Here is a 26,276-nt window from a genome sequence, read left to right as displayed (position 1 = left end):
TTCTTCCAATTGGCACTCCTCCCTTCCTTTCCATTTTTTGGCTATTCACAATCTTGCTGCTGTTAGCAAGTTGGCGATTAATTCCTTTAACTCTTTTGATATTTGAATATTATCCATAAATGACAACAGTGCTATTTCAGGCGTTCCTATTATTTCTGTTTTGGTGATTCCCTTTATTTCTTTAAAAATGTTCTCCCAAAATTTTGAACATATTTACAGGACCACCACATATGTATATATGTGCCATTTTCCTGGCAGCCCCTCCAGCACTGCTTAGAGTATTTCTTATGAATTTGATTTAATCTAATTGGTGTGAGGTACCATCTCCAAACCACTTTATAATAATCTATATATATAAAAGAGTGATGGCATCAGGGCAGCGGACAAAACAACAAAACTACAAGCCCCCCAACCTCGAAATTTGACAACACAACCCATCATCCACGGCTCTACGTTGATACAACAAAAAGAAAAGAAAAATAAAGTCCTAATTAGAGGGAGAGGAATAATTGTTTTTATCCAATTGCTGCCAGTTAGAAGGCTAAGCTCCGCCCACTTGGTCTCTTAGCAACCTACTCAGCCCAGGGGACAGGCAGTTAGGCCTCAGGCCTCTTCCACACTGCCTATAAGATACAGATTATCTGATTTTAACTGGATTATATGGCAGTGTAGACTCAAGGCCCTTCCACACAGCTATATTACCCATTTATAATCTTATATTATCTGATTCGAACTGGATTTTCTTGAGTCCACACTGCCAGATAATTCACTTCAGTGTGCATTTTATACAGCTGTGTAGAAGGGGCCTCATATAATCCAGTTCTAAGCAGATAATATAAGATTATAAATATATAGTGGAGTCTCACTTATCCAACATAAACAGGCCGGCAGAACGTTGGATAAGTGAATGTGTTGGATAATAAGCATTCACAACACATGGACAACGTATAAATACTATACAATACTACACAGGGACATAGACCCCCTCTACCCTCACCACTTTCACAGTACACAAACAACCAAATGCATACTAAACATAAAGACAACCATACAACAGACATTCAATACCACCACTACCTCAACAATTTCTCACCAACACCACCAGACAATGCCACAGCAACGCGTGGCCGGGCACAGCTAGTTATCTTTTATTCTTATAGTCATGTTTTTTTAATATACGCATATTCCACATTTCTTTCCAGATTTGAGGGTGTATTTCCTTATTGCAATCTAACTCCCACATTTCTTTAAGGTGATCCTGCTCCTGTTCTTTATCTATTGCAACTCTAGGATTCTATGATTCCATGATTCTGTGATTCAATGACTATGGGTTGTTGCAAGGATTGCTGGCAAGAATGCGATCACGTTCCCATCGCACATTTGTAGGGTTTCGATAACTCAAAATTACAAAATCTGACTGGCTGTTAGCATCATTAAAAAAAAAAGAATTGTGGGCTGTTGCTTCTGCTGCAAACTCTCTGAATCGCAATGGGCATCCAGTGGCTTCAACTCGGAGCAAGGGTTTCCCCCTTTCCCGGGAGGGTTTCCCCATCTCCTCGTCTTCCGCCAGCAGATGCTTTCCTTCTTTCTTTGCTCTGTCACCGTTCAGCCTCAGAGGCTGTTTTCTGTCTCCTCTGCCACATTACACGGCTTTTATTTCTTTATCTCGGGCGCCCTATACTTGACCTACACGATTGCTGTCACTCAAGGGAAGACTTTCCCAAAGCCAAGAAAACAGGGAGGGAGGGAGGAAAGTTTCAGCTCTCCTCCAAGCGCCGTTCCCCACTCCGCTTCTGCAATCCTCCTTTGCTTTGGAGGAGAGATCTTTGCCCAGGCAGAGCCCACTCGGTGCTTCTCCGTGGGTGAAGAAGAACGGGAGCGAAGTGGAAGAAAGACGATCCAAGTTGCACATCCCTAATATCCCACCAGTATGCATGCATTTGTTTGGTCTTGTCTTGAGATTTCAAGGTTCTCGGGACTGCAAGCCGTCTTTTCTTTTTTTTATCAAAGCAGTGGGTGCAGAAGGCCCCCTTTCCGTGGCCGCCGCATTGCCTTTCGTTGTTATTTTTAGACCCAAAAGAGACTTGTCCAGAGCCTTTTATGAGAATCTTCACATCCAGGCCCAGGCCAGGATGCAACACTCATAAAGATTGTCAAGGCTTTTAATTGAATGGCCAGAGATTAGATTGCGGCCTGTCCGGTACGCAGAAATACACCCCCCCCCTTCCCCACCGTCTTTAGGATTAAAAATTCTCCCTCTTGTTTCCCTGCTGGCTCTCTTCACCTCCCCTCTCTCTTTTTAGCACTATCCCTTCTCGAAAGGGGGCTGGGGAGTTGACTCCAAGCCAGGTTTGGCCGTGTGTATAAACACCTGGAAGTTGTCCAAGGAGCAAGACTCTTCGAGTATCCTCGTTTTTTGGATTTTCTTTTTCCCTATCCCCCACCCCACCCCTTCAGACCAGCATGAGTGTAAGGAGAGATTATGCTTCCTTCCTGAAAGGGCTAGCAAGGTCTGGAGCTGCCAAAGCTTTGTTGGTTTTCAAGCTGGAATGCGACTGTAGGGACGAAGCGTAGCTCCAGGATCGAGGCTATGCTTTGCACGCCGAAGGCCTTGGGCTGAACAGACAAAATGAATGTCAACAGGGAGGAATGTATGGTACTACACTTTGGCAATGCAAATAAAATGCACATATGTAGGATGGGTGACACCTGGCTTGAAAACAGTCCACGTGAGAGAGACCGAAGAGTCTTAGAGGACCACAAGCTAAACATGAGTCAACAGGCCAGTGTAATTCTAGGCAGCATCAATAAACGTCTAGTGCAGTGGTTCTCAACCTGTGGATCCCCAGATGTTTTGGCCTTCAACTCCCAAAACATCTAACAGCTGGTAAACTGGCTGGTATTTCTGATAGTCGAAGGCCAAAAACATCTGCAGACCCCAGGTTGAGAACCACTGGTCTAGATCAGTGGTTCTCAAACTGTGGGTCCCCAGATGTTTTGGCCTTCAACTCCCAAAACTCCTAACAGCTGGTAAACTGGCTGGGACTTCTGGTAGTTGAAGGCCAAAAACATCTGGGGACCCCAGGTTGAGAACCACTGGTCTAGTGTCTAGATCAGTGGTTCTCAACCTGTGGATCTCCAAATGTTTTGGCCTTCAACTCCCAAAACATCTAACAGCTGGTAAACTGGCTGGTATTTCTAGTAGTTGAAGGCCAAAAACATCTGCAGACCCCAGGTTGAGAACCACTGGTCTAGTGTCTAGATCAGTGGTTCTCAAACTGTGGGTCCCCAGATGTTTTGGCCTTCAACTCCCAAAACTCCTCTAACAGCTGGTAAACTGGCTGGGACTTCTGGTAGTTGAAGGCCAAAAACATCTGGGGACCCCAGGTTGAGAACCACTGGTCTAGTGTCTAGATCAGTGGTTCTCAACCTGTGGATCTCCAAATGTTTTGGCCTTCAACTCCCAAAACATCTAACAGCTGGTAAACTGGCTGGTATTTCTAGTAGTTGAAGGCCAAAAACATCTGCAGACCCCAGGTTGAGAACCACTGGTCTAGTGTCTAGATCAGTGGTTCTCAAACTGTGGGTCCCCAGATGTTTTGGCCTTCAACTCCCAAAACTCCTCTAACAGCTGGTAAACTGGCTGGGACTTCTGGTAGTTGAAGGCCAAAAACATCTGGGGATCCCAGGTTGAGAACCACTGGTCTAGTGTGGTTGTATGTTTTCCGGGCTGTATGGCCATGTTCCAGAAGTATTCTCTCCTGACGTTTCGCCCACATCTATGGAAGGCATCCTCACAACCTCTGAGGATGCCTGCCATAGATGTGGATGAAACGTCAGGAGAGAATACTTCTGGAACATGGCCATACAGCCCGGAAAACATACAACCACCCTGTGATTTCAGACCTCAGTTGGAATAATACTGTGCCCTGTTCTGGGAAAAATAATTTAAGAAGGAGATGGACAAGCTGAGAGGTATCCATGCAAGGTAGAAGGGATGATACCACCAGAATTAGTAGCCCGTCTTCTTTTGGACACTCTCTGCCTACCATTCCTGATGGTGTCCAATGAGGTGGGATAGTCTTCCATAATTTCAACGAGGGTAATTCTTTAGCAACCTGAAGTGAGATGAGAACTTGAAGATTCTCTAGAAAGAACCCATGGTCCCCGCAGTTGGGATGCCTCACTGTATTAGTCCAGGCTGAGCTTCCCTCTCACATAGTCAGTAGAAATGCGTCAACAACCAAAATAAAAAAGTAAGAAAAAGAAGTTGTTGAATTGCACTAATGCTAATTCATTTTCCAGATGCAAAGTTGGAAAGAGTTGGAATTGAAACAGGACAAAAAAAATGTGGCTGAGATCCTACATCATCCTAATGTAGTGCAAATCTGTACTCATTGACTAACACAGTGGTTGTCCGTCGCAGTCCTTTGCATTGCAAATCTACCAGTGTGCCCGCTCATTCTTTCTTTCTGCATAGGAGTATTTTTTTCACAGGGATGGGGGGAGGAAGAATTTCCCCTTTTAATTCCTCCTAAATACCCAACTGAAATTGCCACTACTCAATACAGAAAAAGGCCTACTCCTTTGCCTTGCCAACTACAACTTGTCTCCAGTTCTCCTTCTGAACTTAACCAGAACGTACAGTCCCTTCCTTAGCGTATCCCTACCAACTGGCTCACCAAACCAATGATTCACATGATCAAAACAGAAGAGGTAATGATCGATCTGACATGGTTCTCAAATGGACAAGTCTGTGAGGAACAAAAACAGACCCGATCTGATGTTTCAATAACACAGGCAATTCGTCTCCATCTGAGAAATAATATATAATGCAATTTAACATTTGTGTGTAGATAAACTTTGAGCTTATTTTGAGCTAGTTCTGTTTGCTGTGTGCTGTAGAAAAGAATAGGAAAGGGTTATAGGAGAGGCAGTGGGCATGGTCATGCAAATTCCACGCCAATGGAAAGAGTAAGAAACACTGGGATGTCCGTGGTGGAGGAAAACCAGAAGATCTAGGATGAATACAGGCCTGAGATGTACAGGCAGGCCCAGAGTGCTTGTGCCCACTAGGCCCTGCAGCCAAGCGCCCCTTACTCTTGAGTAAGAGGTGATCAGCTGGCTGCAGGTCCTGGCAGGCATGGGCGCTCCTGCATCCCACACACCCACTCTCCTCCTTGTTGGTTTGAATCTCCAGCTTTCTGGTGATTGGTCCATTTAGAAAAGAGCCTGTAAAGGAGAATTTCAAGCGCCCCTTACTCTAGAGTAAGAGGTACTCAGCTGGCTGCAGGTCCTGGCAGGCATGGGCGCTCCTGCATGCCACACACCTACTCTCCTCCTTGTTGGTTTGAATCTCCAGCTTTTTTGTGATTGGTCCATTTAGAAAAGAGCCTGTGTGGGAGAATTTCAAGCGCCCCTTACTCTAGAGCAAGAGGTGCTCAGCTGGCTGCAGGTCCTGGCAAGCATGGGCGCTCCTGCATGCCACACACCCACTCTCCTCCTTGTTGGTTTGAATCTCCAGCTTTTTTGTGATTGGTCCATTTAGAAAAGAGCCTATGAGGGAGAATTTCAAGCCCCCCTTACTTTAGAGTAAGAGGTGCTCAGCTGGCTGCAGGTCCTGGCAGGCATGGGCGCTCCTGCATGCCACACACCCACTCTCCTCCTTGTTGGTTTGAATCTCCAGCTTTCTGGTGATTGGTCCATTTAGAAAAGAGCCTGTGAGGGAGAATTTCAGTGAATGTGAAAGTTACTAGTCTCTTCCTGCCAATCCTACTTCTTCCAGAATGAGTTATTTGCTGTCTTTCCTTAGCTGTGTGGTTGTGTAACCTTTTGATCTGTTCGCTCTTCCTCTGTCTTATCTTTCCCATTCTAAGTTCATTCCCTTACTATCTCCCTGTCCTTGATTCCCCCCTTACATTTCGGCTTCCTGATGGGCAGATTTTCTATCTGCTTGCTTTAGTTTGACAAGCAAATAGAAGGGATTGCGATAAGGATAATCCCTGTGGATTTCTATGCCTCTTTTAGCCATGTGGGTCTGGGTCTTTCTTGCTAGGACTATGTTCCCCACTGAAGGAAGCACTACAGCTGAGCTAAAATGTCCAATTTATCTTTTTTTTAGCACAATTTTTGCTAATAACAACAACAACAACAACAACAACAACAACAACAATAACATATATAGAACCTGATCTGTCTGCCTCCCTGAGCTACAGATAATGGAGACATGGCTAAAGACATCACAAAGATGTAAAAATGTTATCCTTTATGCCCTAGGGTGGTTTTGGGGTCATGCAAATGTCCCTTACAAGTTACATTTTATCTGTGGACAGCACATTCTCCATCCCTAGTGTAATGAAGTTGTGCACTGAACAAGAAACAGGAAAGCCCCTCCCGCCACGGAAATCAGCTTGACACGAAAGCAAGCAGGAATGGGTCCCGGATACTCGCCTGCTTTTCGGAATCACAGAGTAAGAGGTGTTCAGCTGCAGGCCCTGGCAGTTGAAAGCACTCTGGTCCTGCATGCCACACACACACTCACTTTCCAAGGAGAGTGGGTGTATAGCATGCAGGAGCGCCCATGCCTGCCAGGGCCTGCAGCCAGATGAGCATCTCTTACTCTAAAGTAAGAGGCGCTCATATGCAGAGCCTGGCAGGCACAGGCACTGTGGGCTTGTCTGCAAGCCACACATGCATTCTCTTTCCAAGGAGAGTGGGTGTATGGCATGCAGGAGCGCCCATGCCTGCCAGGGCCTGCAGCCAGATGAGCATCTCTTACTCTAAAGTAAGAGGCGCTCATATGCAGAGCCTGGCAGGAACAGGCATTGTGGGCTTGTCTGCAAGCCACACATGCATTCTCTTTCCAAGGAGAGTGGGTGTTTGGCATGCAGGAGCGCCCATGCCTGCCAGGGCCTGCAGCCAGATGAGCATCTCTTACTCTAGAGTAAGAGGCGCTCATATGCAGAGCCTGGCAGGAACAGGCATTGTGGGCTTGTCTGCAAGCCACACATGCATTCTCTTTCCAAGGAGAGTGGGTGTTTGGCATGCAGGAGCGCCCATGCCTGCCAGGGCCTGCAGCCAGATGAGCATCTCTTACTCTAGAGTAAGAGGCGCTCATATGCAGAGCCTGGCAGGAACAGGCATTGTGGGCTTGTCTGCAAGCCACACATGCATTCTCTTTCCAAGGAGAGTGGGTATATAGCATGCAGGAGCGCCCATGCCTGCCAGGGCCTGCAGCCAGATGAGCATCTCTTACTCTAGAGTAAGAGGCGCTCATATGCAGAGCCTGGCAGGAACAGGCATTGTGGGCTTGTCTGCAAGCCACACATGCATTCTCTTTCCAAGGAGAGTGGGTGTATAGCATGCAGGAGCGCCCATGCCTGCCAGGGCCTGCAGCCAGATGAGCATCTCTTACTCTAGAGTAAGAGGCGCTCATATGCAGAGCCTGGCAGGAACAGGCATTGTGGGCTTGTCTGCAAGCCACACATGCATTCTCTTTCCAAGGAGAGTGGGTGTTTGGCATGCAGGAGCACCCATGCCTGCCAGGGCCTGCAGCCAGATGAGCACCTTTTACTCTAGAGTAAGAGGCGCTCATATGCAGAGCCTGGTAGGCACAGGCACTGTGGGCTTGTCTGCAAGCCACACATGCATTTTCTTTCCAAGGAGAGTGGGTGTATGGCATGCAGGAGTGCCCATGCCTGCCAGGGCCTGCAGCCAGATGAGCATCTCTTACTCTAGAGCAGGGGTCCCCAACCTAAGGCCCGGGGGCCAGATGCGGCCCTCCAAGGTCATTTCCCTGGCCCCTGTCCTAAACTTTAGACGTTGACATAAGTCTACCTGGTCTTTGGAGGTCTCTTTGCTTAGTTACGGTCATATGAGACCATCTAGATTGTTTTTGGAGGTCACTTTCATTACTTATGGTCACATGACACCGTCTAGATGGGTCTTACTTACCTATGGCTTTATGAGATCATCTTCATGGCCTTTGAGGATCCCTTTCCTTATCTATGGTCTTATGAAACCATCTTGATGGTCTTTGAGGATCCCTTTCCTTATCTATGGTTTTATGAGACCATCTAGATGGCTTTTGGAGGTCATTTCCTTATCTATGGTCTTATGAAACCATCTAGATGGTCTTTGAGGATCCCTTTCCTTATCTATGGTCTTATGAAACCATCTAGATGGTCTTTGGTGGTCTCTTTGCTTCCCTATGGTCTTATGAGATTGTCTAGATCAGGGGTCCCCAAACTAAGGCCATGGGCTGGATGACCTGGCCTCTGTCCTAAATTTTAGACTTAGGGTTGACCTAAGTCTGAAATGACTTGAAGGCACACAACAACAACAACAACAACAACAACAACAACAACCCTAATTTTGGACTATTTCATCATAGTCCGCCCCCCCAATAGTCTGAGGGACTGTGAAACTTAAAAAGTTTGAGGACCCCTGCTCTAGAGTAAGAGGTGCTCATATGCAGAGCCTATAGATATAGATAGATGGTAAAGATGGGTTGGGGTAGGAGAGAAGAGCAACAAATGAATAGACCCCTCGCAGAATGGTTTGGCCTTGGAAGATGAAATCCTTGCAGAAGAGGAGTCTCGAAATGTCTTTTGGCAAGGCCTATTCTCCTATAACATTGGCCATGGGCTGTGTTCTGCTCTCAATTACTCAGGATTTATAAGTTGTGGGGTGGAGGGTTGCATCCCGGGTTTTCCAAACAAAAGCTAGTGGTGTTTCCTCCAACGTGTATGTGTGTCTGTATGTCTGAGCTGAAATAGGCTCAAGATTTACGGGGATCGCCAGGGGAAATCAGCCTTCGGTGGAGGAGCGCCCGTGTCAGCGGGGCCAAGACCCCGGTTTGCTGTAGGGGATGATTTAATTTGGGCGTGTTGCATGCTCAGCAACTGGAAATGGGAAGTGTTTCTCTGCGATGGGGCTGTTTGCTTTTCCGCCTGCACCTATCTTATTCCCACTGGCCTTGTTTAAAAATATATATCAAGCCGTGTACAGTTTATACAGCGAGGCCTTTGTGTCTCTGGCAAGAAACACACATGCGGAGCTTGGCTTTGGGGCGCAGGAGGAATCCCCAAACAGATTCTCTCCCCCTACTCCCACCCTTCTCTCTTCTCTTGTTGGGAAATATAGATCCCCCAATAGAAGTCCAGAAGGGAGAGAAAATGGGACTAGGATATGCATTCTCCCTCTCCATTATGGATCGAAAATATACACAGTAGTGGTGTGCATTTGTATGGAATCGCTGTTCATTTTGTTTCGGTTCATTCATTTTGTGTCAGTTTTGTATTTGTCCCGTTTCCACCTATACGAATAAAATTTTCATCTCGCTTACGAAAAAAAAGAAAATTTTCGGACCATTGGTGGCAATGGGAGGGCTTCCGAGGCATGTTTCGGTCTTCCCCAGAGTATTATTGTTATAAATATTAATATTATTATTATCAAAACCCATTGTCACACATCAGCTGTCATGGGGAAGCAGACCTCTCTCAGACCCAGCTTAGGGTCCCAGAGTAACCATTGTTATTAATATTAATATTATTATTATTAACACCCATTGGCACACATCAGCTGTCATGGGGAAGCAGACCTCTCTCAGACTCAGCTTAGGGTCCCAGAGTAACCATTGTTATTAATATTAATATTATTATTAACACCCATTGGCACACATCAGCTGTCATGGGAAAGCAGACCTCTCTCAGACTCAGCTTAGGGTCCCAGAGTAATTATTGTTATTAATATTAATATTATTATTATTAACATCCATTGTCACACATCAGCTGTCATGGGGAAGCAGATCTCTCTCAGACTCAGCTTAGGGTCCCAGAATAATTATTGTTATTAATATTAATATTATTAATACCCATTGTCACACATCAGCTGTCATGGGGAAGCAGACCTCTCTCAGACTCAGCTTAGGGTCCCAGAGTAACCATTGTTATTAATATTAATATAATTATTAACACCCATTGGCACACATCAGCTGTCATGGGGAAGCAGACCTCTCTCAGACTCAGCTTAGGGTCCCAGAATAACCATTGTTATTAATATTAATATAGTTATTAACACCCATTAGTACACATCAGCTATCATGGGAAACAGCTCTCTCTCAGACTCAGCTTAGGGTCCCAGAGTAACCATTGTTATTAATATTAATATTATTATTAACACCCATTAGTACACATCAGCTGTCATGGGGAAGCAGACCTCTCTCAAACTCAGCTTAGGATCCCAGAGTAATTATTGTTATTAATATTAATATTATTATTAACACCCATTGGCACACATCAGCTGTCATGGGGAACCCACTGCGCCATCAGAGGTTCTACACACACACATATAAACACTAGACATTAGACATGTCCAAAAAATCATTTTGAATTGTATATCGGAATTATTTCGGATTGTTCTCGCTTTTTGATACGCATTCCGAGACATTGTCTCACAGCGCAACCAGCAATGTAATTCGAACCATTGTTGGCCCATTCTCTAATTGTCTCTTAATGTTTCGTTATTTCCCCCCCCCCCCCCAAATTTTTTAAAATATATTTTAAAAAATATTTAAAAAAAAATTTTGTTTCTGCAACCTACCTAGAATGGGAGCTTAGCACAGGCTAATATGGCTACCTCTCCCCGGCCAATCAGAAGCTTCCATGATGGACGCAAAGGTGGGGGTTAATGTCCTCTGCGTCCACATGGAAGATTGCCATACAAGCCCAGTGTGTAGCGATTGCGCATGCGCGTCCGCCATTTTAGAAACATTTAGAATCATTAAGAATTTTCGGAAATATCCGAAATTTTTGGGTGAAAAAATCGGAAATACTTTCTATATCGAAGCGCCAGTACCCCCTACTTTAGAAACGAGAATTGAAACATTTTTTTCATTGATCGGACATGCCTAATAAACACTGGAAAAATGGTGTTGACACATGAAGCAAGAAGGCCGTCAGGAGCGAGGAGGATGGGAGGAAAAGAGAAGGATGTGATCGGACAAGATGAATGGCTGATTCAGCGATGCCAGACGCATACCCTGTGGTGCGCATTCACCTGAAATCCCATTTGACAGAAGAACGGGAGAAGAAGAAGAAAACATCTGACTTACGCGGAGGGCTACGGAATGGACTAATTCTTCTCAGGGGAAGTATTATCGCCCACAGCGGCGCTTCATGCTATCATGTCTACGGCCACATGACCTTAGAGGTGTCTACGGACAACGCCGGCTCTTCAGCTTAGAAATGGAGATGAGCACCAACCCCTTGGACTTTGTGTCAGGGGAAAACCTTTACCTTTAGATAAATTTTGTCACTTGTCGTCGTCCCCTTTTTAAGTGATCAAAGTTAAGGTAAAGTAGAGATATGGCCCTGTGGATAAGCCAAACCAGATTTTTGGGTTGGTTTCCAGACCATCGTTTCTAGGGTAGTTTGAGAGACTTCGACCACTGCTTTTGAAAAGGCAAGTGTGCTTTGCCAGAGGTAAGGGTCTGCACTTGCGCCCATTCTTTTGTCCGCCGGCCGCCTGTGTCCCACGAGACCCGCACGGCTTTTTAAACGGCAATCACAGTTGTACGAACAGCGCCTTTGCCGGCGTCCTGAATTATTTAAGGTTTGCGTGAAAGAAGGTGACGGGGGCGTTAAGGACAGCGACGGAGAGCCCTGCTTTCCGTGTAATTGTGTGCCGAAATAATACAAATCACAATGCGCTCAAAGTCTCCCGACACGCTGAACTTGGGAAAGTGCTTGGGTGGATCTTCCCCAACTTTATCCAATTGCATGGAACATGGGAATACTTAACCCAAATCTGTCTCTTTTAATTATTTTCCTCTGGACAGATAAAAGCTTCCTATAGGTTCCTGTAGAATAGTTGCTCTTTCAAGCGTTCTGCCATGACTTTGATACTAAGCGATTAAAGCATGCGAGGGGAAAGAACGCAGCCCCAACCTTTAACTCCCTGTTCCTGGGCCCCTGACTGAAGCTTTGATTGTTGACCTAAATTCCCCTTTCATAACTAAGTCCTGTCACCTTTGGTTGCGTTCTCCCGGCAAAGCGGGCAATGACAACTTCCAGAAGTTGTGGGGATTGTTAATTTTTCTTCCCACCCCAACGTTCCCCCCAGAGACCATGACCGGCACCCCTCAGCGCCAGTGGGTTTGCTATAAACAACATTCCGTCTGCTCCGTAACTCCATTCATACTTATATCCCTATCCCCCGTGACTCCATGAAAGGTGGTCTCCATGAGAAATATCAACACAAGATCATGATGCCATAATAATAATAATAATAATAATAATAATAATAATAATAATAATAATAATAATGTAAAACAAGCAGTCAAAGAAGAAGAACATGCCCTAGCAGAATATGTAAAGCAAAGTGAAGAACCTGCTTGGATTGAAGTAAAAAATCAAAAACTCCTCAAAGCACAGCGGACAAAAAAATCAGTACAAGAAAACCGCACTACAAACTAGAGCTGACAGCTGGCACAACAAAACATTGCACGGAAAGTTCCTTGACAAAATTGAAGGAAAAGCTGATAAGGAGAAGATCTGCCTATGACTCATGAATGGGACACTGAAGAAGGAGACGGAAGACCTGACCCTTGCACCCCAGGAGCAAGCCATCAGAACAAATGCAATCAAGGCCAAGATCGAAAAATCAGCTGATGGCCCAAAATGCAGACTGTGCAAGGAAGCTGACGAAACCATGGATCATATCTTCAGCTGCTGTAAGAAAATCGCACAGACAGACTACAAACAGAGGCACAACTACGTGGCCCAAATGATTCATTGAAACTTATGTCTCAAGTACCACCTTCCAGCAGGAAAGAACTGTTGCGATCACAAACCTGAAAAAGTATTGGAAAATGAGCATGCAAAGATACTGTGGGACTTCCGAATCCAGACTGACAAAGTTCTGGAACACAACACACCAGACCTCACAGTTGTGGAAAAGAAAAAGGTTTGGATCATTGATGTCGCCATCCCAAGTGACAGTCGCAGTGATGAAAAACAACAGGAAAAACTCAGCCGCTATCAGGACCTCAAGATTGAAGTACAAAGACTCTGGCAGAAACCAGTGCAGGTGGTCCCGGTGGTGATTGGCACATTGGGTGCCGTGCCAAAAGATCTCAGTCGGCATTTGGAAACAAAAATCACGATACAGTAGAGTCTCACTTATCCAACGTTCTGGATTATCCAACACATTTTTGTAGTCAATGTTTTCATTACATCATGATATTTTGGTGCTAAATTCGTAAATACAGTAATTACTACATAGCATTACTGCGTATTGAACTACTTTTTCTGTCAAATTTGTTGTATAACATGATGTTTTGGTGCTTAATTTGTAAAATCATAACCTAATTTGATGTTTAATAGGCTTTTCCTTAATCCCTCCTTATTATCCAACATATTCGCTTATCCAACGTTCTGCCGGCCCATTTATGTCGGATACGTGAGACTCCACTGTATATTGAAAACATTGTCTACAAAAATGCGTTGGATAATCCAGAATGTTGGATAAGCGAATGTGGGATAAGTGAGACTCTACTGTATAATCTATAATTAATATTATTATATTGTATTACTAGCTTTGCCCGGCCACGCATTGCTTTGGCTTATGGGAATCCTTTGTTGGCCAGGTGGAATAGCAGTGAATAGCCTTGCAGCCTCAAAGCCTGGCCAGTTTCTGGAGTAGCTGGAGCTTTTTGTTGTATGAACGTAGAGGCATGGATGAGTGGTTGTGCTGCCAAGTTTAGTGTTTCTGGGATGTGTAGTTTTGTTGTTTTGTCCTAGGCCGAAATTTCATTACCCTTTTATATATATAGACTAGCTGTGCCCGGCCACGCGTTGCTGTGGCGAAGTCTGGTGGTATGGGAAATAAAGTATTGAGGAATTGGTGGTAGTTAAGGTAAAGGGTAAAGGTTTTCCCCTGATATAAAGTCCATTATAAATGGGTTATATAGCTGTGTGGAAGGGCCTTGAGTCTACACTGCCATATAATCCAGTTTAAATCAGATAATCTGTATTTTATAGGCAGTGTGGAAGAGGCCTAAGTGAGGCCTAACTCTGCCTGTCCCCTGGGCTGAGTGGGTTGCTAGGAGACCAAGTGGGCGGAGCTTAGCCTTCTAACTGGCAGCAATTGGATAGAAACAATTATTCTTCTCCCTTTAATTAGGATTTTATTTTTCTTTCCTTTTTGTTGTATGAACGTAGAGGCATGGATGAGGGGTTGTGCTGCCAAGTTTAGTGTTTCTGGAATGTGTAGTTTTGTTGTTTTGTCCTAGGCCGAAATTTCATTACCCTTTTATATATATAGATTATTAGTATTATATTGGATTGATCTCTATTTGCTGAAAATACGGAGCCCCTGTTGGCACAGCGGGTTAAACAGCTGAGCTGCTGAAATTGCTGACCAAAAGGTTGGCAGTTCGAATCCGGGGAGCTGAGTGAGCTCCCGCTGTTAGCCCCATCTTCTGCCAACCTAGCACTTCGAAAGCATGCTAATGTGAATAGAGCAATAGGTACTGCTCCGGCGGGAAGGTAACGATAGTTTCTGGGCAAAAAGGGGCAACAGCGACTGCATTGTCTGTAGCTTTAAATAATTTTTTATTTTCTTTTGTGTCAAAAGCATTGCATAAATAAATAAGTTTAAAACTGATGAAATAAAGGGATCACAGGCAGCTAAGACAGACCAAAAAGGGGCAACAGGGACTGCATTGTCTGTAGCTTTAAATAGTTCTTCCTCTGGGCATGAGGCAAGGCATTGTGGGCAAGCACACAGGTGCTGAGTTGTTTGTTTTGGAGGATTCTTCTTGGTGGGGCCATTTTGCCAGGTTGTCTTTTGGTCTGCTTGGAATTGCCTGATTTTGCTGCCTACAGAGATATTATTTCTGTTGCTGGAGGAATATATATGAGACTTTTCCTTGATTTACGTCTACTGGGAAGAGGCTGGTAGCCATGCGGTGAGTGGCTTGCACAGTGTTCAACCTTATTTCTCTTGCAATTGGCATGGGCAAACTTTGGCCCTCCAGGTGTTTTGGACTTTAACTCCCGCAATTCCTAACACACATACATATTTCACCTCCACCTATACCCAGCTATTGCACTTGATTCTGTCCCAGCTCAGAGGTTGCAAGATATTGCACATAAACAAATCTGACTGCCTTATCTCCAATCCTGATTATGCTCACTGCGCCTAGAAGGCTATAATAATAATAATAATAATAATAATAATAATAATAATAATAATAATACACACCAGACATCACAGTTGTGGAAAAGAAAAAGGTTTGGATCATTGATGTCGCCATCCCAGGTGACAGTCGCATTGACGAAAAACAACAGGAAAAACTCAGCCGCTATCAGGACCTCAAGATTGAACTTCAAAGACTCTGGCAGAAACCAGTGCAGGTGGTCCCGGTGGTGATCGGCACATTGAGTGCCGTGCCAAAAGATCTCAGCCGGCATTTGGAAACAATAGACATTGACAAAATTACGATCTGCCAGCTGCAAAAGGCCACCCTGCTGGGATCTGGCAGCATCATCCGAAAATACATCACACAGTCCTAGACACTTGGGAAGTGTTCGACTTGTGATTTTGTGATACGAAATCCAGCATATCTATCTTGTTTGCTGTGTCATAATAAAATAATAATAATAATAATAATAATAATAATAATAATAATAATAATAATAATAATAATAATAATAATAAAGATCTGGTGGCAGAGGACTCTTACAAATAAAACAAGCAGTCAAAGAAGAACAACTCTGGTATTACAGTAAAGTCTCACTTATCCAAGCTAAACGGGCCAACAGAAGCTTGGATAAGCGAATATGTTGGATAATAAGGAGGGATTAAGGAAAAGCCTATTAAACATCAAATTAGGATATGATTTTAGAAATTAAGCACCAAAACATCATGTTATACAACAAATTTGACAGAAAAAGTAGTTCAATACGCAGTAATGTTATGTTGTAATTACTGTATTTAAGAATTTAGCACCAAAATATCACGATGTATTGAAAACATTGACTACAAAAATGGCTTGGATTATCCAGAGGCTTGGATAAGCGAGGCTTGGATAAGTGAGACTCTACTGTATTATTGTTATTACATTTATTATTGTACTCTATTATTGTTATTACTAGCTATGCCCGGCCACGCGTTGCTGTGTTAAAGTATGGTGGTATGGGAAATAAAGTATTGAGGAATTGGTGGTAGTTGAATCCCTTCTTATTATCCAACATATTCACTTATCCAACCTTCTGCCAGCCTGTTTATGTTGGATAAGTGAGACTCTACTGTATATTGATAATCTTATATTATCTGCTTTAAACTGGATTATATGAGGCCCCTTCTTCACAGCTGTATAAAATGCACACTGAAGTGGATTATATGGCAGTGTGGAGTCAAGATAATCCAGTGCAAAGCAGATCATATACTATTCTAAATGGGTTATATAGTTGTGTGGAAGGGCCTTGAGTCTACACTGCCATATAATCCAGTTCAAATCTGATAATCTGTATTTTATAGGCAGTGTGGAAGAGGCCTAAGTGAGGCCTAACTCTGCCTGTTCCCTGGGCTGAGTGGGTTGCTAGGAGATCAAGTGGGTAGAGCTTAGCCTTCAAACTGGCAGCAATTGGATAAAAACTATTATTCCTCTCCCTGTAATTAGGACTTTATTTTTCTTTTCTTTTTGTTGTATCAACCTAGAGCCGTGAATGATGGGTTGTGTTGTCAAATTTCGAGGTTGGGGGGCCTGTAGTTTTGTTGTTTTGTCCGCTGCCCTGATGCCAACACTCTTTTATATATACAGTAGAGTCTCACTTATCCAACATAAACAGGCCGGCAGAACATTGGATAAGCGAATATGTTGGATAATAAGAAGGGATTAAGGAAAAGCTTATCAAACATCAAATTAGGTTATGATTTTACAAATTAAGCACCAAAACATCATGTTTAACAACAAATTTGATAAAAAAGTAGTTCAATACACAGTAATGCTATGTAGTAATTACTGTATTTACGAATTTAGCACCAAAATATCACAATGTATTGAAAACATTGTGGTATTTGAATGTTTACCTCACTTCCTAACTATCACCCAAAGAATTCTAGGAATTGTGACTTTTTTTTTGGTGAGGGTGCTGAGAATTGGGAAACAAAGCCATCTGTTGAAAAGTCGATCCAAACCAATGACGTCAAACATGCAGGTCAAATAAAGTTAATGAGATGTCTTGGTGTAATTTCACCGGGAAGAAATTATACAAGATTTCTGCCCACCTGCTCCTGACATAGGATGGAAGTCCCATTGATGTCACTGGCTTTGAGCAATCCTTAACCTTTGGTTTGAGACTTGACTCCGTTAATTCATTCTCCTTGGCTTGGCCAACAGAGTTATTCTGAAAATTGTTGTTTTTTAATCGAATGTACTCTATATACTCGAGTAAACCATATATAGTCGAGTATAAACCGACCCGAATATAAGCCAAGGCACCTAATTTTACCACAAAAAAAATGGTATAACTTACTGACTCAAGTATAAGCCGAGGGTGGGAAATGCAGCAGCTACAGGTAAATTTCAAAATAAAAATAGATACCAATAAAATAAAATACCAATAAAATTTCATTAATTGTGGCATCAGTAGGTTAAATGTTTTTGAATATTTACCGCATTTCAAAGAAAAACAATAAACTAGCTCTATAAGTGGAAAAGTAGGGGCAACAAAAACAATATGGTATCAACAACTTAATAATAATAATAATAATAATAATAATAATAATAATAATAATAATAAAAACTTCATTTGGATCCCACCCTAGCTCCCCATGGGGACTCAGGCCGGCTTCCAACATAGTAACAGGCAAACATTCAATGCCTACATAAGCAATGCAGAGTATATAATTAAATATACTAATTTCACATATGCATTTCCCCCTGAAACGTTTGCAAATCCTCTCTATATATGTGCATTTCCCTCCAGCAATATTTGCAAGCCCTATATATTTATGTTTATATTTATCTAGAAATCTCTATATGTGAGTGGGTATGCGTGCATTTTCCCCTGCAATATTTGCAAGCCCTACATATCTGTATTCATTCATATATATATATATATATATATATATATATATATATATATATATAACTGTCTATATAGATAATTATATCTGTATAGGATTTGCAAACACTTGCAAACATATGCAGTGAAAATTCATATGTAAAATCAATGTATATAGATAGATAGATACAAATATAAAGGTACATAGGGATTGCAAAGGCTTGCAAGGGGAAATGCCTATATATCTATAGCAGAGATTAACAGATATATCAGGGGATAATGTTTTTATGAAATTAATGGGTGTATATATATATATATATATATATATATATACAGTAGAGTCTCACTTATCCAACACTCGCTTATCCAACATTCTGGATTATCCAACACATTTTTGTAGTCAATGTTTTCAATATATCGTGGTATTTTGGTGCTAAATTCATAAATACAGTATTACTACATAGCATTACTGCGTATTGAACTACTTTTTCTGCCAAATTTGTCGTCTAACATGATGTTTTGGTGCTTCATTTGTAAAATCATAACTTAATTTGATGTTTAATAGGCTTTTCATTAATACCTCCTTATTATGCAACATATTCGCTTATCCAACATTCTGCTGGCCCGTTTATGTTGGATAAGTGAGACTCTACTGTATATATTCTTCTTCCTGACTTGCAAGGGCTTCTTTCCAAAATATTCCCTTGGTTAAGAGCGAAGGAGGCTTTGGAAAAGAAAACACTGATAAGGGAGGGTAAGATGAGAGATAAATATATCATATATTGCAAGCAAGCGGCTTGACCTTGACCCGATTATAAGCCGGGGAGGCTTTTTCAGCTTATAAAAAAGGCTGAAAAACTCGGCTTATCTTAGAGTATATATGGTAATAGAATTGGAGAATATTAATAATTTCCCTGCTGCTCTTATCCATATTTACTTATTTTTTCCCCTCTTTCTTTTTCTTCGTGTGGATGGAATGTAGGTCTATATGACAAATGTTCGTACACCGTCCTTGACCGAGGATGGGTCCTGGGAATCAACAACATGAGCGATCATGGCAAGAGAGATCCCCGGTATTTTTTTTCCTTGAAGACGGACCGTGCCCGGAAAGTCACAACCATCACAGACCACCGCAGCTACCTCCCAAACCAATGGGTCCACCTCGCCATCACTTATGATGGACACCTGATGAAGCTTTATGTGAATGGTGCCCAGGTGGCAACGAGTGGGGAACAAGTGGGAAGCATTTTCAGCTCTTTAACCTCAAAGTGCAAGGTGCTCCTCCTTGGAGGCAACGCCTTGAATCAGAATTACCGAGGCTATATTGAACATTTCAGTCTTTGGCGAACAGCTCGGTCTCAGAGGGAGATTCTGACGGACATGGCCCTGGTGACTCATGGAGAAGATGCTCCTCTACCTCAGCTAGTTTTTCAGGAGACTTTATTGAATGTGAAAAGCATCTGGTCCCCCATGAAGGATAGTCCAAGTCTTCCTCAGATTGAATCAATTTCCCATCCCGACTACTTGTTGGACGCAGGTCTTGAGCCTCCTCCATGTGGGCAAACGGTCTGTGATAACGTGGAGGTCATCACCAGCTACAACAACCTCCCAAACTTTCGGCGCAAGAAGGTTGTCCGCTACCGTGTGGTGAACATCTACGATGACTATCATCGGAACCCAACCATCAGCCAGAAACAGATAGAATTCCAACATCGGCAGCTGAATGATGCCTTCAGTCCTTACAACATCACCTGGGAACTCGAGGTGTTGGAGGTGAAGAACTCCACCCTGCGACATCGCCTCATCCTGGCCAATTGCGACATTAATAAGATTGGGGATGAGAACTGTGACCCAGAGTGCAACCATACCTTGACCGGATATGACGGAGGGGACTGCCGGCATGTGCGACATGTGTCATTCAACAGGAAAAAGCACAACGGTGTGTGTGACATGGATTGTAACTACGAGAAGTACTACTTTGATGGTGGGGATTGCTGTAACCCAGAGATCACAGATGTCACCAGGACATGCTTCGACCCACATTCTCCTCACAGGTAGGCATCTTCTTAAACAAATAAGGTCCTTGTTTGTTTGTTTATTTAGTTTCAGAAGCATTGCATAAATAAATAAGTTAAAAACTGATTAAATAAAGGGATAATGGGCAGCTAAATAGTTTTTGAGCAAAAACAGGCAACAGGGACTGCATTGTCTGTAACTTTAAGCCAGTGGTTCCCAAACTTACTTGGCCTACCACCCGCTTTCCAGAAAAAATATTACTCAGGCTTAGAGGGGTGGGCGTGGCTCCTGCTCAAGAAGGCGGGGCTGAGCCTCTCTCCTTGTCCAAGATGCAGGGCTGGGAGGGGGAGGTGGCTTTTTTTTCATCTGGCTTTTTTTTTTTGAAAGCCAGATGAAAATTCTGTTCGTATAGGCACCCCATTTTGGTTAGCGGGAACAAATACGAAAATGAGACTAAACGAATTGGTTAGCGGGAACAAATACGAAAATGAGACTAAACGAATGAAACTACACAAAACGAACAGCAATTCCATACGAAAGCACAACACGAATACAGTAGAGTCTCACTTATCCAACATAAATGGGCCGGCAGAATGTTGGATAAGTGAAAATGTTGGATAATAAGGATTAAGGAAAAGCCTATTAAACATCAAATTATGTTACAAATTAAGCACCAAAAGCATCATGTTTTACAACAAATCGACAGAAAAAGCAGTCCAAAACATGGTAACATTATGCAGTAATTTATGAATTTAGCTCAAAAAAAAATTGGATACTAACAAACTGATCTATATACAGTAGAGTCTCACTTATCCAACATAAACGGGCCGGCAGAATGTTGGATAAGCAAATATGTTGGATAATAAGGAGGCATTAAGGAAAAGCCTATTAAACATCAAATGAGGTTATGATTTTACAAATGAAGCACCAAAACATCATGTTAGACAACAAATTTGGCAGAAAAAGTACGCAGTAATGCTATGTAGTAATTACTGTATTTATGAATTTAGCACCAAAATATCACGATATATTGAAAACGTTGACTACAAAAATGCGTTGGATAATCCAGAACGTTGGATAAGCGAGTGTTGGATAAGTGAGACTCTACTGTATATAAAAGAGTAATGAAATTTCGGCCTAGGACAAAACAACAAAACTACACATCCCAGAAACACCAAACCTGGCAGCACAATCCCTCATCCATGCCTCTATGTTCATACAACAAAAAGAAAAGAAAAATAAAGCCCTAATTAGAGGGAGAGGAGTAATTGCTTTTATCCGATTGCTGCCAGTTAGAAGGTTAAGCTCTGCCCACTTGGTCTCCTAGCAACCCACTCAGCCCAGGGGACAGGCAGAGTTAGGCCTCACTTAGGCCTCTTCCACACTGCCTATAAAATACAGATTATCTGATTTTAACTGAATTATATGGCAGTGTAGACTCAAGGCCCTTCCACACAGCTATATTACCCATTTATAATGGACTTAATGTCAGGGGAAACTACCACCAATTCCTCAATAGTTTATTTCCCCATACCACCAGACTTCGCCACAGCAACGCGTGGCCGGGCACAGCTAGTTACAAATAAAGATAGAATTGCATAAAACTTACAGTAGCAACATTGTCATAAATTAAATCCATAAAAAGTTCAGTCCTTGTTGCCTAGAGAAGCAGCTGTGGATCAGGGTGAGAAGCAAACTGTGTTGGATAATCCAGAACGTTGGATAAGCGAATGTTGGATAAGTGAGACTCTACTGTATTTAATAGTGGTGGGTTCCTACATCACTGCTATGAACTGACAGCATTTTGGAATTTGTCAAAGCTTAGCCCAAATCTGCTCCGTACAGTTTTCACCTGGTCTTCTGACTTGGTTAGCGCTATTTGATGGATATTATCTCTTTGTGCATGTAAAAGTGTTCCCCAGCGTAAGAGAATGCAATGCTTTTTAATGAAAGTTTTATTCTGGCAATAAACTAAATCAGGATGTTTAAAGTGAGGCAATGAAAACAGATGAAGTTTTATTGCTCGGGAATTATTGCTTCAAGAAGGAGAGAGAGGGGGGAAAAATCCTGCAGAGATCTATGAATTCAGGGAAGCTTTTGGTTTCTTTTAAAGCCAGAGGGGTATCATCTCAAGCAATAACTGTCACATGGAAGGAGACACGTATTTATTGGCTCAGGTGAGTTTCAGTGCGGCCTTGTAAATAAAGCCACCAAAGTTACTAGCTCTGCAAATGTTTCATTGATCTCCTGGGAGCTGGCAGAGGAAAGATGGAGAACACTGTCTCTCCATTTTGCAGCGGCTACATTTTTGGGATGGGGTTGAAAATCACAATCGGCACATGGGAAGCTCGCCCTACCTGAGCTGCCTTGCTTAAGAGGGATTTCAACCTCATCAGGGAAGTTCGAGTCTGGTCCTCATGCTGCTCTACCACCCAGCTTCTTTCATTGACTTGTTCTGTATCACCATTATGCCTGTCAGCTTTTGTATGATATTATTTCTCGCACCCACTTTTTGTTTGATAGTCGAGCAGTGCATTGTATAAGTCAGAGCATGGTCCAGCGTAACTCCCAGGTATTTGTGTGTGCTGCAATTCTCCACAGGGATTCCTTCCCAGGTCATCCTCAGAGCTCGAGATGCTTGTCTGTTCTTAAGATTTATTTATTTCATGTCAAAAGCATTGGTACAGCAAATACATTTCAAATAATGGAAATAAAATAGAAAAGAAAAGAAATCACAAGCAACTAAATAGTTTTGGACCAAAAGCGGGCAACAGCAACCGCATTGTCTGTAGCTTTAAACAACTCCTCCTCCGTACATGAGGCAGGGCATTGTGGGCAAGCATACATATGCTGAGTTGTTTGTTCAGCTCCACAGTCACACAAGGTGGAGGATTCCTCCAGGTAGTGCCACCTTGCCAAGTTGTCTTTAGATCTGCCCACTCCACTTCTGAGTCTGTTCAGGGAGTCTGTTCAGTTGCCCATTCCTGGTTTGCCCCTGGAGGAAGACCCTCTTGGGGGGCAATCCAGTTAGAATTGTCAGGTTTAGCTGCCCAGAGAGACACCCTTGCTGTTGTGGAGGAACATCAAGAAGAGTGGTGGTTCTCATGAAGCCCTTCCTTGATTTGAGTCTGGTGGGAGGAGGGTGATAGCCATGCATCCAACATTGGATGTTCTTAAGATGAAAAGCAGACGTCTGCATTTTAGATAGAATCATAGAATAGAATCATAGAACAGTAGAGTTGGAAGAGACCTCATGGGCCATCCAGTCCAACCCCCTGCTAAGAAGCAGGAAATCGCATTCAAAGCACCCCCGACAGATGGCCATCCATCTGGATTAGGAATCAGCTGGTTTTCCATGTAATAGGCAATAAGAGCACCTAGAGCAGTGGTTCCCAAATTTATTTGGCCTACCACCCCCTTCCCAGAAAAAATATGACTCAACGCCCCCTGGAAAGGGGGGCGTGGCTTAGAGGGGTGGGTGTGGCTCCTGCTCAAGAAGGCGGGGCTGAGCCTCTCCCCTAGTCCAACATGCAGGTCTGGGAGGGGGAGGTGGGCAGGGCCACAAATGGGCAGCCGGGACTGGGATGGGCGGAGTTACGAGCTCTGAGGCAAGGCTGAGCTTCTATCCCTGTCCTGCGGCACCTGCCAAGACACAGGGGGCGGGGCTAGAGGAGGGGGCGGGCCTCTTCCCAAGTGCCTGATGGGGCTGAACCTCTCCCCTTGTCCAAGATGCAGGGCTGGGAGAGGGAGAGCGAGGTGGGTCGGGGCACAAACGGGCAGCCAGGACTGGGATGGGTGGAATTACGAGCTCTGAAGCAGGGCTGAGCTTCTATCCCAGTCCTGTGGCACCTGCCAGGACATGGGGGGCGCAGCTAGAGGAGGGGGCAGGGCCTCTTTCCAAGTGGCTGACGGGCCTGAACCTCTATACCCTGCCCCCGTGTTCTAACAAGTGCCTCAAGGGAGGTATATAGAGGTTCAGCCCTGTCTCACGCTCTTGGGAAGAGGCCCCGCCCCCGTCCTTTAGTCTTAAAAGGCCTCTCAGAAGAGGTATAGAGGCTCAGCCCTCTCTTGGAAGGAGCCCCCCCCCTTTCCTAGTTCCGCCCTCTGTGTCCTAACAAGTGCCTCAGGAGAGGTATAGATGCTCAGCCCTGTCTCGGACTCTTGGAAAGAAGCCACACCCACTCCTCTTAGCTCCGCCCCCTGTGTCCTAACAGGCACCTCAGGTGCTCAGCCCTGTCTCTGGCACTTGCGAAGAAGCCCCGCCCCTTCCCTGGCCCCACTCCTGTGTCCTAATAGGTGCCATCACCGCCCCCCTGGATCGCTGCAGTGCCCACCAGGGGGCGGTAGCACCTACTTTGGGAATCACTGACCTAGACCTTTGGAGAGCTTCTGTTCAACCATTTCAAAACTCCCTGCTTGGGTGGTGATGGCACGATTGTCAGCATAGATGAAACTCTCTGTACTTTCTGGCAGTGGCTGGTCATTTGTGAATGTTGAATGTTGATGGAGCAAGCACGCTCCCCTGAGGCAGGCTGTTGTTCTGTTTTCGCCATCTGCTTCTCTGACTCTAGAACTCAACAAAAAGCTTCTGTTTCATAGCAGATTTCCTATGAAGTGAGTGAGGTGTTAGTTCTTTGTGATATTATAATTTTTTCTCAGGAGTAGGGGTTGATTTACAGGCCAAGGTATGATAACCTTGATTTGGTCATTCTCGCTTCTAAGGAAAGTTCAGGTTTGGTTTCCTCTTGGATCTATTTATTTATCTTTTAGATCAGGGGTCCCCAAACTAAGGCCCGTAGGCCGGATGTGGCCCTCCAAAGTCATTCACCTGGCCCCTGTCCTAAACTTTAGACTTAGGATTGACCTAAGTCTACCTGGTCTTTGGTCTCTTTGCTTACTTATGGTCTTATGAGATCGTCTAGTTGGTCTTTGGAGGTTTCTTTGCTTAGCTATGGCCTTATGAGACCATCTAGATGGCTTTTGGAGGTAACTTTCCATACCTATGGTCCTATGAGACTGTCTAGATGGCTTTTGAGGGTCCTTACCTATGGTTTAATGAAATTGTCTAGATGGCCATTGGGGGCCCCTTTCCTTACCTATGGTCTTATGAAACCATCTAGATGGTCTTTGAAGGTCCCTTTCCTTACCGATGGTCTTATGAAACCATCTAGATGGTCTTTGAAGGTCCCTTTCCTTACCGATGGTCTTATGAGACCATCCAGATGGTCTTTGGAGGTCTCTTTGCTTGCCTATGCTCTTATGAGACCATCTAGATGGCTTTTGGAGGTCATTTTCCTTACCTATGGTCCTAGGAGACTGTCTAGATGGCCTTTGGGGCCCCTTTCCTTACCTATGATCCTAGGAGACTGTCTAGATGGCCTTTGAAGGTCCCTTTCCTTACCTATGGTTTTGTGAGATTGTCTAGATGGCCTTTGGGGGACCCTTTCCTTACCTATAGTCTTATGAAACCATCTAGATGGCCTTTGAGAGCCCCTTTCCTTATCCATTGTCTTCTGATGGCATGATGAGATCATCTAGATGGCCTTTGAGGGCCCCTTTCCTTACCTATGGTTTTATAAAACCATCTAAATTGCCTTTGAGGGCCCCTTTCCTTACCGATGGTCTTATGAAACCATCTAGATGGTCGTTGAGGGTCCCTTTCCTTATCCATGGTCTTCTGATGGCTTGATGAGATCATCTAGATGGCCTTTGAGGATCCCTTTCCTTACCGATGGTCTTATGAAACCATCTAGATGGTCTTTGGAGGTCTCTTTGCTTACCTAAGTTTTTATGGGATCGTCTAGATGGTCCATAACATCTTCAAGACTCTTCTCTGTTGCCATGTTTCACATTATTGATTCTTCATTGTTGTCCTAGACCCACATATGGAGAACTCAATACTATGGCACGAACAAACTAATTCTGGAAAACAGAAATGAATTAAAATCCCATGGTTGCTCTATCCCAGCTTCATGTGTCAAATTCCAGCTTTCTTCAGCTCCTCTGTTACAAGGAGGTGGGGATACCCCCTCCCATTTCCCCCTCCAAGTTGGCAGTCATTTTTATGTGCTCATTTTGTTCTGAACCGATGCCAGGAAGGAGGCTCTGTGCAATGACGTCGAAACCTGGTGCGCCTTTTGACATCCACAGCTGTTAGTCTGGAGCGGATTGTGACTTGTGGCTACT

The 26,276-nt window shown here is 43.7% G+C and overlaps 1 protein-coding gene across 2 annotated transcripts in view; it reads left to right on the top strand.

Moving 5' to 3' along the window:
* Window positions 1–26,276, top strand: part of pappa (pappalysin 1) — a 234,272-nt gene that overhangs the window by 5,591 nt on the left and 202,405 nt on the right. The window contains exons 1-2 of one of the 2 annotated variants that reach the window (XM_062959691.1): window positions 13,977–14,971; window positions 19,057–20,128. In XM_062959691.1, the coding sequence (XP_062815761.1) occupies window positions 19,119–20,128 (1,010 nt within the window). In that variant the 5' untranslated portion in view covers window positions 13,977–14,971; window positions 19,057–19,118. Of the gene's footprint in view, window positions 1–13,976; window positions 14,972–19,056; window positions 20,129–26,276 lie in introns of those variants that run through there. The other variant, XM_062959690.1, reaches the window with a different exon arrangement.

Source organism: Anolis carolinensis, unplaced genomic scaffold (assembly GCF_035594765.1).
Source record: "Anolis carolinensis isolate JA03-04 unplaced genomic scaffold, rAnoCar3.1.pri scaffold_7, whole genome shotgun sequence".
Classification (NCBI taxonomy): Eukaryota; Metazoa; Chordata; class Lepidosauria; order Squamata; family Dactyloidae; genus Anolis; species Anolis carolinensis.
This window is presented reverse-complemented; position numbering and strand designations above follow the sequence as displayed.